The sequence below is a fragment of the Anticarsia gemmatalis genome, chromosome 22, assembly GCF_050436995.1.
Source record: "Anticarsia gemmatalis isolate Benzon Research Colony breed Stoneville strain chromosome 22, ilAntGemm2 primary, whole genome shotgun sequence".
In the NCBI taxonomy this organism is placed as follows: Eukaryota; Metazoa; Arthropoda; class Insecta; order Lepidoptera; family Erebidae; genus Anticarsia; species Anticarsia gemmatalis.
In genome coordinates, this window is record NC_134766.1 from 6,056,252 (window position 1) to 6,072,680 (window position 16,429).

At 35.4% G+C, this 16,429-nt stretch overlaps 2 protein-coding genes across 2 annotated transcripts in view; one reads left to right on the forward strand and one right to left on the reverse strand.

Annotated features, from left to right (window-relative positions):
- The window catches only part of LOC142982638 (facilitated trehalose transporter Tret1-like), a 39,527-nt gene extending 37,099 nt beyond the window's left edge, over positions 1–2,428 (reverse strand). The window contains exon 1 of the mRNA XM_076129246.1: positions 2,081–2,428. The gene's annotated coding sequence lies outside the window, so the exon portion shown is untranslated. The remainder of the gene's footprint in view (positions 1–2,080) is intronic.
- A 5,779-nt stretch (positions 2,429–8,207) lies between these two features.
- On the forward strand, positions 8,208–14,699 carry Gmppa (GDP-mannose pyrophosphorylase A). Its single transcript, XM_076129549.1, has 9 exons — positions 8,208–8,378; positions 9,065–9,263; positions 10,318–10,486; positions 10,878–11,089; positions 11,730–11,826; positions 12,177–12,338; positions 13,133–13,253; positions 13,610–13,753; positions 14,178–14,699. Exons 1-9 carry the CDS (start codon positions 8,339–8,341, stop codon positions 14,276–14,278), a joined length of 1,245 nt encoding a protein of 414 aa, XP_075985664.1. The 5' UTR covers positions 8,208–8,338; the 3' UTR covers positions 14,279–14,699.
- Positions 14,700–16,429: the final 1,730 nt, after the last annotated feature.

Sequence of the window (16,429 nt, forward strand, 5' to 3'; positions counted from 1 at the left end):
CAATGATGGGTAAAGTTGTTATGAAACTATAGTCGATAGTTTATTTACTTCAAGCCTTGCTATTTAATAAACTTTAATTTGACAATTACCTATATTTTAGTTAAAATAAAACACACTTATTTCTCAATGTGGGACTCATGACCATGCCGACATTATTAATTCATGCCACTCGACCATGGTGACCGATATTGGGTAAATTCTCTATTTGTATTTATGTAAGAGAAATAAAAGGTTTGTACCTATTTCTCTTGATCTCGTAATACCAAAGATCCCACGAATCTCACGATCTGTTCAATGGCTGTCGTCGTAACTGCTCAAAATTAATCATTTAAGTCACGAAAAGGTACAAACTACTAGGAACTTCATACCCTAATAAAAAAACATTCTTTTGTGGCCCTGTTTATTTTGGTTTTGTATTCAAACAAACAAGTTTAATATCCCATGGGGACTTATAATAGAATACGAGAAAAAACTTATAGTATCACCTGCTTGCGAGTTTAAAGAGCCAGTAATGCAAATACAAAATGGCGTCACATTTTTTTTATAATTTCAAATTGTGTCATTGTGTTTTTAGGGCCTCGCAGCTATTTGCGCTTACCAGTCGGTAAACGATTAATGGGTTAAGCTGTGTTTGCGCGGACTTTGTATAGATGGGTGGCCGTTTAAATGTGTTTAAACTAAGCTTCTTCATGCGTCGGAGCGCACATAAAGACAATTAAAATAACAGTCATGTCTTCAGGCGGCTTGAATAACTTTGACACTAGGTTGAACACTAACTACGATATTGCTATGATAATTACTTATCATATATAATTATAATTAATTCTATTATAATTTAAGTAATTTATTGATCTTGTAAGATTATCCTTTTCTTATTTTATAAATAAATATTTCTAAGTAATTTCACTTTCGCGTTTCTAAACTGTAAACAGTTACGTCAATTTCTAAGAAACCATAAACAAGTTGCGTCTTGCACAACTTTTTTGCGGCCACTTCGCGGGCCGGACTGCGGAACATAGAAATATTCCATGTTCTTTGATTCTAATTGATAGATAACCTTTGAGGTCAACTGTATCTTATACATAACTGTACATACAGTTATGAATAGTTAAAAAAATTTGCTTATGTTTTGATTTCATCTAAATTAATTAATTCTTTGATAGAAAAATAGGGAAAGAACCCAAACATTTACTATAAAAAATCAAGTTAAAAAAAGTTACCACCTCAAAATAATTGTATTTTTGTCAATTAAATAATTCACATTAATTTATTGCATGTTTAAACTGATGATTTAAATACATTAAGATGTGAAATTAACTATAAAATAGAAATATAATATTTATTTTTTATATTTATGTATATAGTTATGACAGTTATTACTTTCGCACTTAGGAATATTTTTTTGTTCATCAGACCAAAGATTATCGCGTTTATAAACTCTTCGGTTAAAAAAAACGGAATATAGCAAAGAGATCGGATAGACGGTACATAAATATGGGGTGATAAAGGCAGCTGCGTTCTCTTTTCAATTAACAAAGTGTCTGCCGGCTGTGAGCTTGACTTACACCTGTTCTAATTTGAAATTATATTGTTGTTTTGAAAGCCATGGATAATAAAGTTTGTTTTTTAATGGTAATAGCTTCTGTTGATTAAGTCTTATTATTGAGAAAACGTTTACTTTCTGAATTGTACACATACAAATGGGTAAGTCGTAGTTGGTGGTATATCATTTGGTGTCTTTATTATAGTAAGTTTATGATGATGTTAATTAAATGTTCGATTATGAATCCCCACACACATTTACCTGCAGATTTAAAAATAAACAAATTATATGAATGCATAAAATCATGTAGCAATTGATTTTAGCCCGAATTTATTTAATGAATTAAAGATGGGTCGTGCGTTAAATGAGACTGTCGTGTTGTTACAATATGAGAACAGAATAAAATTAAAGGCACATGTAACCGCATAAAAATTAGTTCGGCATAAAGCTAGCATTAATTAATTATTCTCCGAAGAGATAGTTGCGATCGTTGTTTTATAATGACTCGAATGCGAAGTAGAACAAGCATACACTTACGATTTCACTGAGGGTTCACTAAAGTTCCGCTTGTCAACACATTTACACTTTAAAATTGATTAATTTAAATTAAAAATTAATTTTACACTTTTAAAGCGATTAAGTACACTACAAAACACTTTTTATTAATTTAAGTACAGCAAATACTTTTTAAGTATTTTTAAATTTAGATTTTATAAAAAACACAATTTTAAATAGTTGATCACTTTTTTTTAAATATGATTTATTTTTAAATATTTAAGTACAAAACTGATTCTAATTTTTAAATTTAAAAAGTTAAGTTTTCACTGCCCGATGCTGGCCGGTTGGGTGGCGCAGAATGCGTGCGGTTGCGACGGACATTCTACGCGCACTAACTTATAGAGCGCGCCAAGTCGCTTTTATCGGAAGCTAAATAAACAAATAAAAAAATACTACAGTGACACATGCAATAAAAGCTCGCGAGATGATTAAATTCTTAGAAGTTTACCTTAAGTAAAGCCTGTTTCACAGACAGTTAATATTTCATTTATTTCAGGTGTTTTAATATTTGGAATGAAGTAATTTTATAAACGTATTTTTTTCCTTTCTTGTTCGAAACACACTTCTTAGGGAAAACCTTGGATATTTTGGTACTTTGACTTACTTATTCAAATAGTTCTTGAGTGTGACAAAAAGTCTATAATTTGCATTTTGTCGAAGGATAACAAGCAATTAAACAAAAGGGAGTTAGAGGTAGAGTAGTAGAGTTATCCCACATCGTCATCTTGTTTTGGTGCGTCCCAATCTAAGATCCAGAGTTACACACTCGAATGTTGTGATTTTTCATGGCAAAAGTAGCTTTACAAAACCCATAAAAAATCAATGCAGTATCAAAATAAGTCATAAGAAAACGACCAAAATAATAAGTAGCTTAAATCAGTCGTACTAGGGAAAATCCAACTTAGGTACAATTAAGTAGGCATCTACTTTTATTATTAACAATTTAGTAAACACCTAAAGGCACCCGTATCAAAACGTGCGTTCCTACGTCAAGCAATTCTATAGAAATGGCAGTGACAGACAAACAGACGTAACAATGATCTGACAAACTCCTGTATTTCCCTAATAACCTGTAAAAGCCGCGTAATTAGTCACATTTTGTGGTATTTATCTGATTATTTCAGCCGTCAGAAGTGTATTTTGTCTTGGACTATGAAATATGATTCAATGGAGTGAGGCATTGGTGGGCTATTTTAACTAAAGGAAAACGATTAATATACTTAGTTCGTTGGTCAAAAATAACTTAAGAAATACAGCTGTGCTTACACGTATCTCTGGTAGTCTGGTAGTATGAGAGAGGTTTATTTTATGCAAGGGTTTACTGCGCGGGCGGTCTAGCGTTCAGTGTCTCGAGTTCTTATGAACGCAGAATTTGACTGCAAAATTTCTGTGTCCCTCTACTAAGCCTCGCTCTTAGATTTCCAGTCCCCTCGGTCGTTAGTTGCGGCTGGCATTTTATATAGACACGCGTCCGTAATATAATATATCTACATAATTATTGGGTACGGTCAATCTTATTGAATTAAGTGCGCTACACATATATTTTACACCCATTTTTATTACCACAGAGGCACACAATTTTAACGATCAGTATTTTTCCAATAATGAATCAATTTAAATTCCGTAGCTGTTGGCGTAAACAAATATTTGTTTAAAACATGTAATATTGGGACGAGAACATAAGTTTTATATTGTTTTCCCATTGCTGTTAGAATATTTAATGAACTGGTTATTTGAATAAAATTTAGCTCTACTTTTATGTTGACAAATCATGACGTCATAGAGAAATAACATGCGTTGCCGCTTTCCTGCCTACCGACCATACTAATTGCTGCGGTCTGTGCCTCGGGTAGCCAGATCCAAGCTGATAATTCCTGGACGTTTCTGGGGCCACGAACGGAATCAGAGTCTGGTCCTAGACGAAACTAAGTAGGAATTACAAAAAAAAACGTCTAAGTATCGTAACTAAAAGTAATATTTTTTTATTTCGGGACAGCAAAGTAAAATAACAGGACAACACGTAAAATTCCGGGACAATCTCGGAAATCCCGGCCATCCGGCAGCCCTATCTGTGCCTCGGAGAGAACGTATCACGTGAAGCCATCAGACCTGTGCCTGACCTCTCACTGGTCGTATCGGTTATTCTTCCCGTCGGCTATGAGAGTGAGAAAATAGAGTGCACTGAGTACTGTGCACAGTTTGCACACATTTGAATACGACTTATAAACAAGCACGTTTGGCTGGTTTTAATTAAACTGGCCGCCGTAGTCAAATATCAGGAAGAAATAAATAACTTGCTTTTCTTATTTCATTTCCATTATATTAATTTATTCAACGATTACCAGGGCTCTATTAATATCATCTCTAAAAGACAAACAAAGTGTATTACAGATTCAGACATGTAGGTAATTTCGAAAGGCGGTGTCTGTACGGTCATTTCCCAGTCATTTCCTAAGCGTGTTATGTGTTTTACTCTCTCTGAGTACAATAACTCGGTTAAAACAACAGTCTTTTCAGTTTACTTTTTTGGAAAAACGCATCAAAATAGGCCTATATCTACAAAATGGACGGCCTCCGTGGCGCAGTGGTTAAGGTTCACCTCGCTACTACCAGTCCATCGAGAAGTCGTGGGTTCGATTACTACACCGATCACATATTTGTGCGATCCACAAATTGTTGTTTCCGGACTGGTTGTACATTGTGTCCGCTGTTTGTATGTTTGTAAAAAGTCGCCACTACACAAGAGCTATTAAGTCTTAAAAAAAAAAGAAAAACACAAAAATAAAAGTCATAAGAAACAGCTTTCTATTAAACAAAACTTGGTTATAAGATTACCCACAACAAACAAAGTGTAACTCTTTATTAGTCTTTGTAATTAATTAGCTGGAAAAGAAGCTTATATTTACGACAATCATAGTTGTGTATATGAATCAGTATTTATTTGTTCAGACCTGTTCAGTACGATCTGATAAACGTGCACACCACGGGCTGTGAGAGTGATCTGTATCGTTTGATGTCACTAGGACGTTTGTTTGTACGTGATCTTATTAGTTTGTTTACTTTTTTTTGGTGGGATATGTTACAGCTGTAGCCAGTATTATCTACTCGCTACAATGTATTAGACGACTTTGAACTGTCAAGTAAAGAAACTTTTCGATCTTACATCTATACTAATATAATAAAGCTGAAGATATTGTTTGTTTGTTTGAACGCGCTAATCTCAGGAACTACTATTCCGATTTGAAAAATTCTTTCAGTATTAGACAGTCCATTTATCGAGGAAGGCAATAGGCTATACATATATCATCACGCTACAACTAATAGGAGCAGAGTAGCAAAAAACATTTTTCAACAACGGGGAAAATTTTGATCCGTTCTCCCTTATGTGACGCAAGCGAAGTTGCGCGGGTCAGCTAGTATATTATAAATGCGAAAGTTGGTGAGGACGTACATATGTGTTCGTTACTGCACTCAACCTTCTGAAGAGATTTATCTGTTTGGTGGAAAATAGTTAAAACCTGGATGAACACATAATAAGGATACTTTTATCCCTGAAAATATCATTTGCAGGGATATACGTACGCAGGCGAAGTTGCAGACAGAAGTTTGTACCTTTTTTTAATTCATTTATTTTTAGTGTGGTTGCTCTTTTTGTTGCTAGAGTTCTAGCAAGTCCTTCTCCATACCCAAAACCAGCAGATCAAGCCTCCCAAAGCAAAGAGCTGGATCCGCCATTCGTTATTTTGTCGTATTGAATAGTCTGTTGTGAGTAGGTATAGTGAATACATTCTAGATAAATAATATACACCGTAGTAATGCAAGTGTTATAAATGACTATGAGGTGCAGCGCAGACGGCACACTTTTTGTGTGCGATCGAGTCTGCAGAATATCATGATAGACATTTAAAAAGAAAAATGTGGGATGAAGTGTGCTGTATTGTTTATTCCGCTCCTGTTTGGACATGTATGAGTCTAAAGAAAAAACAAAATACGGTAAGTTTAAGTTTTTAATAGACTTTACCACATTAGTACACAGACTCGATCGCACAAAAAGTGTGCCGTCTGCGCTGCACCTGAGAAAGTCTAAGGGTCGACTCTCTGACTTCTTACCTAAAAGTAGGTATCAATGTATGTTGTAGTAAATTTAATAATTCTAAATGAGGTACCCAAGTAATGAATAATAATTTAAGGTACTTAAGTACTATTAGCGTAGCATTCTGAACTTTGCCGTTTATTCTGCGTCACATATAAATTTATATACCTTCTCACGGCTCTAATATTGAACTGTGTTTCCCTAATACCTCATATCGCAACCATTTAAGCCTTACCTTGACGTTAGTCGTAAATATGCGAAAACATGGATGACTAAGAATCGAATTGAATTGATGTAGACAATGGCATATTAATGTTTTCCGCCTTTTGAATCAGGACACAGTGACATGGGCGTGTTTTTGTAAATTTAGTGCGTTGACTTTTGAGAGCGTTGCTGTTAGCCTACTTTTAACTCGCAAGTGGGAAATAAATTGGTATCTTTTGTTTAATATAGAATTTTTATTCTAAAAGTTATTTGTTGGGTACCTAATTTGCCTGAGTAAGTATCTATTCTCTCTATCAATCGTAATAATTATCGACCCACAGCTGCGTTGACGTATCGCTAAAAACCTAATCACCCACAAAACTCTTTGCCCGACTCAAAAATCGAAGCTGAATCCCATTAGCACTCGGTATAGTAGTAGGTACCTACTTTTACAATTTAATTTATCAGAAAATTTTCACTGCTCCTTCGGGGAAAAGTAGCTTCTTACTTATTAGATAAATAGAGTAAAAGAGTTTTAGAGAAAATAATGCCCATAATTTGGTAATAAGTTACTCAGTCTACCCACCCCACTTCTGCTGTTGCTGCGAATTACTTTTACCTAGCGAATAATTTTACTGTCTTAGCGATTAATTCTATCCTTTTAACTATAACTAGTTGATATCAATGGAGATAACCGATTTCAAATAAAAAAGAGTCTTAAGGTAGCATTCGGTTCTTAGCGACCGCGACGCGCGACCGCCACCCGCGACCATGGTCGCCTGTCGCGAGGCGACCCTAGCTTTCGGATTTCAGCGACGGCGACATCGTCACTCTTCCCGCAGTTTTAACGGGTGACGGTTGTGTTCTAGTGCAGTACGATATGTCGGACAATTATTCCGCAGCTAGGAAAAAAGTTATTCAGCAGCTATTGGAGGATGAAGAAGATGATGATATTCTTATTATGCTATTATCTATGCCTCCAGAAAAAAGAATGAGGATTGATTCAATCTTCACATCACGAGAAGAAGAGGGTTGCTTTCAAATATCTACTCATAAAACAACATTTGAATTATAAAGAAGAAAAGTTCAGAAAATATTGTAGGTTAAATCATAAGCAGTTTTTAATAACTAATTCTATTAACTTCTCGTCCTCGTTCGGTGAAAATGCCACCATTTTGATGTGCTTCTCGCCTGCGTCGCGTGACTGCACTGCCTCCGATGCGACCGAGTCGCTGTCGCCACGCTGCTCTCTAGCCACGCCCACCGGTCGCGCGTCGCGGTCGCTAGATTTGTTTAGTACTCCATATAAATCCATACTAAGCAGTGGGTCGCGCGACCCGGTCGCGGTCGCGGGTCGCGGTCGCGCGTCGCGGTCGCTAAGAACCGAATGCTACCTTTAGTATTCCTCCGAGTGTATAGGTGGAGAGGAAAAAGGTAAAGTTATTATTACCTACATAGCCAAACGGGGGCTGAATAAATAATACCTAACTTCCTATTTTATTTCCTCGAATAACCTTCGACAACAATGCTACGAATTATGACTGCAACTAAAAGCTCATGATTCCCAATCTTCAGTTGAGAAGTCTTGCTGCAAAGATATTTCGCTACCAAACTGGTGCCCAAGCATTCAAGCATAAAAGAACGCTGTTAAAATTTAAATTAATAATTAACATGAAGCAAGAAAATCCTGAACCATATAAAACTATTATATTTTCTTTTCCCACCTAGCTCAAAAACCACGAACTCAATTCAGAAAAGTTTAACTGTTGACAAGATTGACATTGATCTGACATTCCATTTGACATTGACACTAGAACCTGACGTGTTACTGTTTATGATAAGCCGAGATTTGTTTTAGTTACAAACTTATCGATTTACATTACAAATACACGTATTCATCTTTAAAAAATAACAAACAAAAGTTGTGAAGTGCATTAAAAATGTTGAAAGCTGTAATTCTCATCGGTGGGCCTCAAAAAGGTAATTATTTATTACTGCGTCGACGTCACCGGTTTATGTAAAGATTTATATACAAAATACAACAAATACATAACATTATATAGTTCAGTTGTATGTAGCATACTTCTAAGTTATATTCATAAAGATTATTTCCAGCAAAGAGGTTGTAATTCAGCTTTTAAAGTAGCCTAAGGTCCATGGAGGTTATATCAACAATAGCCTTTTGCTATCTCTTTATTTTTGCAACATTTATGTTTGTTTAGCGATAATGCACTCGTTCAATAACTGTGATCGGTTAATTCTAGCTCCTATTATATTATACATGAGTTTAACTGCTGCAAATGCTAGAATTTGTTGTATTGTATTTGTAGTTTACATTTCCTGTGTTGTAAGATAATATCTAGGGCCAATCAGACTACTTCCTTTCGATCTGTTTTCATATAATTTGGTTTAGATTGCAGTAATAATATTTTTTTTAATATAGTTTTGTAAGAACCACTGTTTAAACTAAACGGTGGATTTAAACAAGTGTTCTACAGATTTTAAAACTTTATTTATACTTATATTAAGGACCCTGTTCATATTTGGGTTATTTATATTGAAACTGAGCACGGCAAATATTTGTACTTCCCATAAATAACCACAGAAATTGGTGTGTGTTTTATGATCTACGAATCAATGCATTCATAAAACTGTTATCTTTCCAGGAACCCGCTTCCGCCCGCTATCTCTAGACACACCAAAGCCATTGTTCCCTATTGCCGGTCTACCTCTAATACAACACCACATAGAGGCATGTGCCAAACTGGAAGCATGCAAGGAGATCCTCATCATTGGGTCCTACACCACTAATCATATGCAGCAGTTTGTTACCGATATGGCTAAGGAATATCATGTTATTATAAGGTAAACTACACATCATCACACCTGTTATATGTAAAAGTGTATGCAAAGGTGTATTAAATACACTCATCCATTCGAATACATTGTAACATGGAGTGAGCTTATTGCAATAGGCAGCTTACCAAACTACAGATTACTGTCAAGTGTCAAAACTGTACCTCGATTCTCTACTACTATCAACTACCGAAAATTTGTATGAAAATCTGATCAGCGCCTCTGAAGGGTGTGGTAGAAACTATTTTGGCAGTACATTCTAAATGTGAAACTGTCGATACTCGACAGTACAGATTATACAGAATTGCGCTACTGTATTATTGATCTTTGTCTTCCTTATAGAAATGTATGTACTCAGATTATTTTGCATATTATGATTTGGTATAGGTATAAGTAAGTGACAAAGAAAGCCTATTATTTATTTAAGGATTTAAATAGCACTAGGTGAGTCCGTCAAAACTGAATCTTCAGAATGGTTAATATAATAATTTGATGGGGATGTTTTCGTTTTTCTAGTACTTATATCTGAAAATAATAATTGTTGTAGTCAAGCCACTCAATTGATAAAGAATTGCTCTACAATGTATTCTGTTATCTGGCACTTATGTATTGTTGTATCTACATCAGAATTGTAACATATTAAACAAATTAATGCATTATGTTGTAGTACTAAGTAATAAAGTTATCTATACTGTATTTGTTTTCTGTATTATCAATTTGAGGGAGTTCCCTTTCCATACATTAGTTGTTTTTAAATCTTTCAGTAACGGTTAAAACTAAAGCTGACATTGTCATGTTAATGCTTTCATTTTTAATTATTTTCAAAATTATGCAGGTCATATAATTATCGTATATATTTAATATCACTTATCGTTATATAAAAATGTGTATGCAGAGGCAATTTAAAATCCATCAGCATTTCGCCATCTACAATGTTAGTCCCATGTAAAAGGGGCATGCATGTGGAAGGGGGGGGGGGGGTAAAATGTTTCATATGTTATTATCAAAAGGAATAAAGTTTTAAAAAAGTTGTATCATTTGACTTACACATTACATATTGCAGGTACCTTCAAGAATTCACTCCACTCGGTACTGGTGGTGGTCTATACCACTTCAGAGATCAGGTCCGAGCTGGCAATCCTTCTGCATTCTTTCTTCTGAATGGAGATGTTTGTGCTGACTTCCCACTCAAAGATCTGTGGCAGTTCCATGATGAGAGACCTAATGCATTGGTATGTTTATATTTGTGTTCTATTTGCATATTAAATACTTGATATACTAGGTACTAGTTATCAAATACAGGGAATTGTAGTATTAAGCTCTGTTCTGTCTTAAAAATGATTCAAAGTTATGTGACTAAGACACTTAACTGATTTTGATAACAGATATCCCTGAAGCCCAACCTTCTGTCTTAAAAATCTTGCAGCTTTTTAAGAAAATTTTGAATAGACATCTTGTACCTACGCATAATGAGAAATATACACATATTATATAGCATGTTGCCAGTCATTTTGAGACTATAAAATTATTTTCTTGTGACCTTCATCTATCTACAAAGACTTTTACTTCAAGCAGCTTATATGTCGTGTAAAATTTGTCTGATATCAATAACTTACTCGATAGGTTACAATAATGGGTACAGAAGCGACCCGCCAGCAGTCAGTGCACTACGGCTGCATGGTGCGGGAAGGTGCCACCAAGTCCGTCACTCACTACGTGGAGAAGCCTAACAGTTATGTATCGACGCTCATCAACTGCGGCGTGTACGTGTGCTCGCTGCAAGTGTTCCATACCATGGCGGACGCTTTTCAGAAGAAACAGGATGGATTTTATAGGTATGTATAGAAAGGTTTAATCTATCTATCGTATGGTTAGTAGTCAACCTGGTGTCAAAGTTGTTCAAGCCGCCCGAAGGACCTTTGACATGGCTTAACGACTGTTATCTCAATTGACAACAACTGGGACCGACTTTTTACGTGCCCGGAGACGCTCAATTCAAATACTATGCGGTGACCTATCTATAGAATGACCGCGCCAACGGTTGCTTAACCCACAGATTGTTTATCGACCGGTGAGCACAACTGGCTATGAGCGTCTCAAAAATAACTATGTAGTATATTGATTCTGACCTATCCTGAGGAAGTTTCGACTGAAGCAGAGCTCGTAGCAGTAGCAGACTGCTAATCTACCATTGACACTGACTCAGAGTGGACCTTCCAACATTGTGATTGGTCGATTCGTGGTCCGTATTGCCAAGCTCCGGTATACTTCAATATAAACATCTTTATAAGAGTAACACTCACGCCAGTATCTTTGTGTATATTTTGATTCAGGTATGTTGTACACCAAATATATAATATGTTTTATATTATTGAAGTTACTTGGGGTGTCCCTTAGAGTAACACAATCTTCTACAGTCTACACTATCGAGTAGCGAGCATTTGATATTTTATTTATATCAACTTTATATTTCAGTGGTAATGGCAACGGCACTCCACATCCCGGCTACATGTCATGGGAGCAAGATGTACTAGCTCCGCTCGCTGGAACCAACAAACTTTACGCTATGCAGGTATACAAATATGGTTACAAAGTCCCCTATTACATAAATACCATCTATACTAATATTATGAATGCAGAAGTTTCGATGTTGAAATTCCCATCACGCCAACGGAAGTTGATAAAATTTTAGTAATTTGTTACGCAGATATAATCATGAATTTTAGTAATCTGTTTATAATCTGGATCATAAATTTAACCCATTCATGTCCCACTCATGGGCAAAGGTCTCCTCCCGTAATGAGAGAGGGGTTAGGCCTTGAATCTACCACGCTGGCCAAGTGCGGGTTGGGGTCTTTGCTTCAGGAACTGTTCTTAAGAACTCTCTCTCCTAACTCTCTAACTTAAGTATTATTTTTTTAGGTGACAAACTGGTGGTCTCAAGTAAAAACAGCTGGTTCAGCGATATACGCGAACCGTCACTATCTGGAACTGCACAGAGAGCGAGCGACGGACCAGCCTCCGTGCACCATACTGCCTGACGTGTTCCTGCACCCTACTGCCATAGTGGAGCCCACCGCCGTCGTGAGTTATATACACTTATATACGACCAGTGATGACGTCACCACATACTAGTGTACAGAGAGCGACGGACCAGCCTCCGTGCACCATACTGCCTGACGTGTTCCTGCACCCTACTGCCATAGTGGAGCCCACCGCCGTCGTGAGTTATATACACTTATATACGACCAGTGATGACGTCACCACATACTAGTGTACAGAGAGCGACGGACCAGCCTCCGTGCACCATACTGCCTGACGTGTTCCTGCACCCTACTGCCATAGTGGAGCCCACCGCCGTCGTGAGTTATATACACTTATATACGACCAGTGATGACGTCACCACATACTAGTGTACAGAGAGCGACGGACCAGCCTCCGTGCACCATACTGCCTGACGTGTTCCTGCACCCTACTGCCATAGTGGAGCCCACCGCCGTCGTGAGTTCCTTTGTATATTCTTACCTTGACTTGACTAAGGTCCAGTTTCACCATGTCAAATATCTTATCAGATGCTATTTTAACAGTTGTTTTTTTTACATTTACAGCCTGTATAATGTGACAGACATTATACAGGGTGTGAAATGTTTAATGCCTCTTTAATTTTGGAAGAGACTGTGGGATGATTACATGTTGCCATTCTACCTGATATCTTGAAATTTCTGAAAATGTTTTTAAAGCATTAGCATTTGCCAACTGTTTTATAATTATTTCGAAGAAGTTTCGAATTGGTTAATCTGAAACAAAAGAGTACCTATGCTATAACAAATGATTGTAAAGTTTTTACATCGATTTTGAAACGTCGTTTTTGTTCCCAGATCGGTCCAAACGTGTCGATCGGAGCGGGCGTGACTATCAAGGCTGGAGTGAGAATCAAGGAGTCGATAGTACTAAACAACGCTACTATCAATGAACATGCTCTAGTTATGCATGCTGTCGGTAAGACTTAACTTAAGTAGTTATTATTTATGCATATTACGCTTTGTTTTGTAGACGGTATTGAATGCGCTTGCTAGTCTTGGGTTTGATTCCGGGGTCAGGTTGTGCTATTACGTTTTTTTAATTTACATGAAAATATTACTTAACATTAGCCCGGAGTTAGTTTTTGTACTCAATAGACAGCAATAGACTCGCTTTTTATAACATAGTACCAACATTTTAATAGCGAAACGTGGGTAAATAATAATCTATAATCGAACACCTCTGCCAACACCTTCGGGTATAACAGTCGTGAAGCCCTGATACCTTTTATTTCTTGATAATATATGTATATAATTACTATTTCTTTCCTATAGTTGGTCAAGAAGCGTCCGTAGGTGAATGGTCTCGCGTAGAAGGTACGCCATCAGACCCGGACCCAAACAAGCCGTTCGCGAAGATGGACAACACACCACTCTTTAATACTGATGGAAGACTTAACCCGTCTATCACTATCCTAGGTATGTTTGATCTTATTAACCGACTTGACAAAAAGAAGGTTGTCAGTTTGACCTATGTGTAATGTGATATTGTTGAAATACTGTTTGATGATATATTTATGTTAAAGTAGTTGATGTTGAACATAGTTCAATGCAATTTCTATAAAATATTGTTTGATGATAAATACTCTTTCAGAATGATGTGCCATATATGATAAAAAACTCTGAGCACCTATATTAATGTGTAAAAATCGCGTAGTACGCTGCGTCTAGAACAAGAAAGCTTTAATTCAAGACTTTATATCATTCATCATATCGTAAAGACGACGAGTCCAAATTGACTCCAACATTTTGGCAATGGCTACGCAAAATTATGGTTAAAAAATTAAATTTTTGGTTGTCGTTTTATAACATGTATTATTATTCTTAATTATTTTGTCTACAGGTGCTGGCGTAATCGTTCCCGCAGAAACAATACTTCTCAACTCAATAGTGTTGCCACACAAACATCTAACAAGGAGTTTCAAACACGAGATCATTTTATAGTCTAGCAACACTGACTGAGTTTACAAGAGTTTTATGAGAAAACCTAAGAATTTATATTTTAAATATACTTTTTATTTAGATATATAAATAATTATATTATTATAGGAATTATGGATTATTATTGCAGTTAAGACTTATACCAAACTTCATTTATATTATAGTTTTAAAAAGATAGCATTGAACCATAGACCATGTTTAAGGTCGTAATAGAAATCATGTTTCTTTTGTTAAGAACGATTTTTTTGCATTACATTTTGAAATATTGTAACTATTGTAAATCATCTCAAAGACATATTTTTACAGAATTTTAATATATTATGTAATTATTTCTTAGTATTTACTGTTTTTAACTAAAAAGTGCACAAACTCCAGTGATCCACCATTTTGATACAACGTACAAAATAAACGTTCGATTTTCAAATAGCAATTTTTATTTTTATACGGCATTTTTATAAGATAATAATAATTAGCAGCCAGGATAAATGGCGGGCAATTATCGAATTAAAAATAGTTAGTTTGATGGATTGTTATATTTTAATTGGCTGTATTTTATCTGTTTGTCCTTAAAAATGTAAATGCTTTAGAACTTTCTAGCAGCTAGAGCGACAATCTTTATTATACGTAATAATTTGTTCGAAATATCTACAAATGTAATTTATTGACGTATCAAAACAGAGAGGCCCTTCTCACATTCAACGGAAAATAATATTCAATGTTTTGTATGATTCATATTGTAACTTAATAGGGTAGTTGCCTACAAGTGAAATCAGCTACTCTTTATGAAATGTCAAAAACACATTTTAGTATAGAACTACGACGTAGTGACGTCACTTTATCATATTTTCGTTGGTATCAAATGAGTGTCTAATAAAATGTTTCAGTCGAATAATTACAATTTCAACATTATTTACGAAAAAAGCTACATAGGCTGAGTCATTTTGGATGAACCTTATACGAGTACGAGTTTAATTTTCGTTAACTCAGTCAACTACCTAATTCACGTCAATGTTATAAATTCTCTGACATGTATGTTAACTCAACAATCAACATTATAACAGAAGAATAAAAGTAAGAACTTAAAATAAAGTAGCAAACATTTATTTCAATTTAAGGGGCCATATTATGTTTTGAAAATACTTATGTTACCTAGCTGTTTTATGTTATTGTGTCGGGCTTACAAAATACGAAATAAATTTTAATTAAGTATAATATACAGGGTGTCCCAAAACTCAACGATAATCCAAGACAGGAGGAAAGGCCAAGTCATACCGGCTATAGGAAAAATAAAAAAAAAATTCCATGTCACTTAGTTCAGCAATAATAGACACTTTTCAAAAAAGTTGAAAATCCACACCCTTGGTCGCATTTTCAAGTCTTGTGATCACCAATGTCACAATTTCGCTGTGTTTTTTGAATTTCGTGATCTTAATTAAATATGCTATTAATCGTATAACAAATTAATGCACAAAACATTGTTAATTTAATAAAAAAAGTTAAGTTTTAGTGAGTCATCTTTCTCAAAAATATCGTTAGTCAACTTTGACGCTTCATACTGAAAAAAAAATGTACTACACTACCCTTGGCAAGTTATTTCAAAAGTTGGCGCATTTAATCAAGATTTCAAAATAGTATAACACTTGCCACTTTTCTTGCCATTAAAAATGTTATTTTTATTTGAACGAAGAGTATCCTCGCAAATGGATCGGACGCAGTGGTACAATTTTATGACATCCTCGTTCCCCCGATTTAAATCTAGTAGATATTTTTTACTGGGAATACATAAAAGAAAAAGTCTATTCAAAATCAATACAAAATTTATCAGAACTTCGCCAGAAAATTGACACAGCGTCAGAAGAAATAAATGCAAGGAATTTTGCTTGACTGGTGAAAAAATCTTTTGTACGTCGTTGCAGAGCCTGTATTCGTGCCAGAGGAAAGCAATTATTTTTAGTAAAGATGTAATTGAGTCAGTCCATAACAAATATTTAATGTAATAAACATAATAGGTTATAATAATTAAAAAAAAACAATGAACGAACCATCGATCTTATTTAATTATTCTCCTTAAACTAAAGTAATTCCGAATTGTTTTCCTCTAGCATGAATTCAGGCTCTGCAACGCCTTACAAAAGACCTTTGCACCGGTCAATC

Coding starts and splice junctions, on each gene's coding strand:
- Gmppa (XM_076129549.1), top strand. CDS start 8,339: ATGTTGAAAGCTGTAATTCTCATCGGTGGGCCTCAAAAAG. Junction 11,090..11,729: donor AAACAGGATGGATTTTATAG/GTATGTATAGAA, acceptor TTTATATTTCAG/TGGTAATGGCAACGGCACTC. Junction 13,254..13,609: donor TCTAGTTATGCATGCTGTCG/GTAAGACTTAAC, acceptor TCTTTCCTATAG/TTGGTCAAGAAGCGTCCGTA.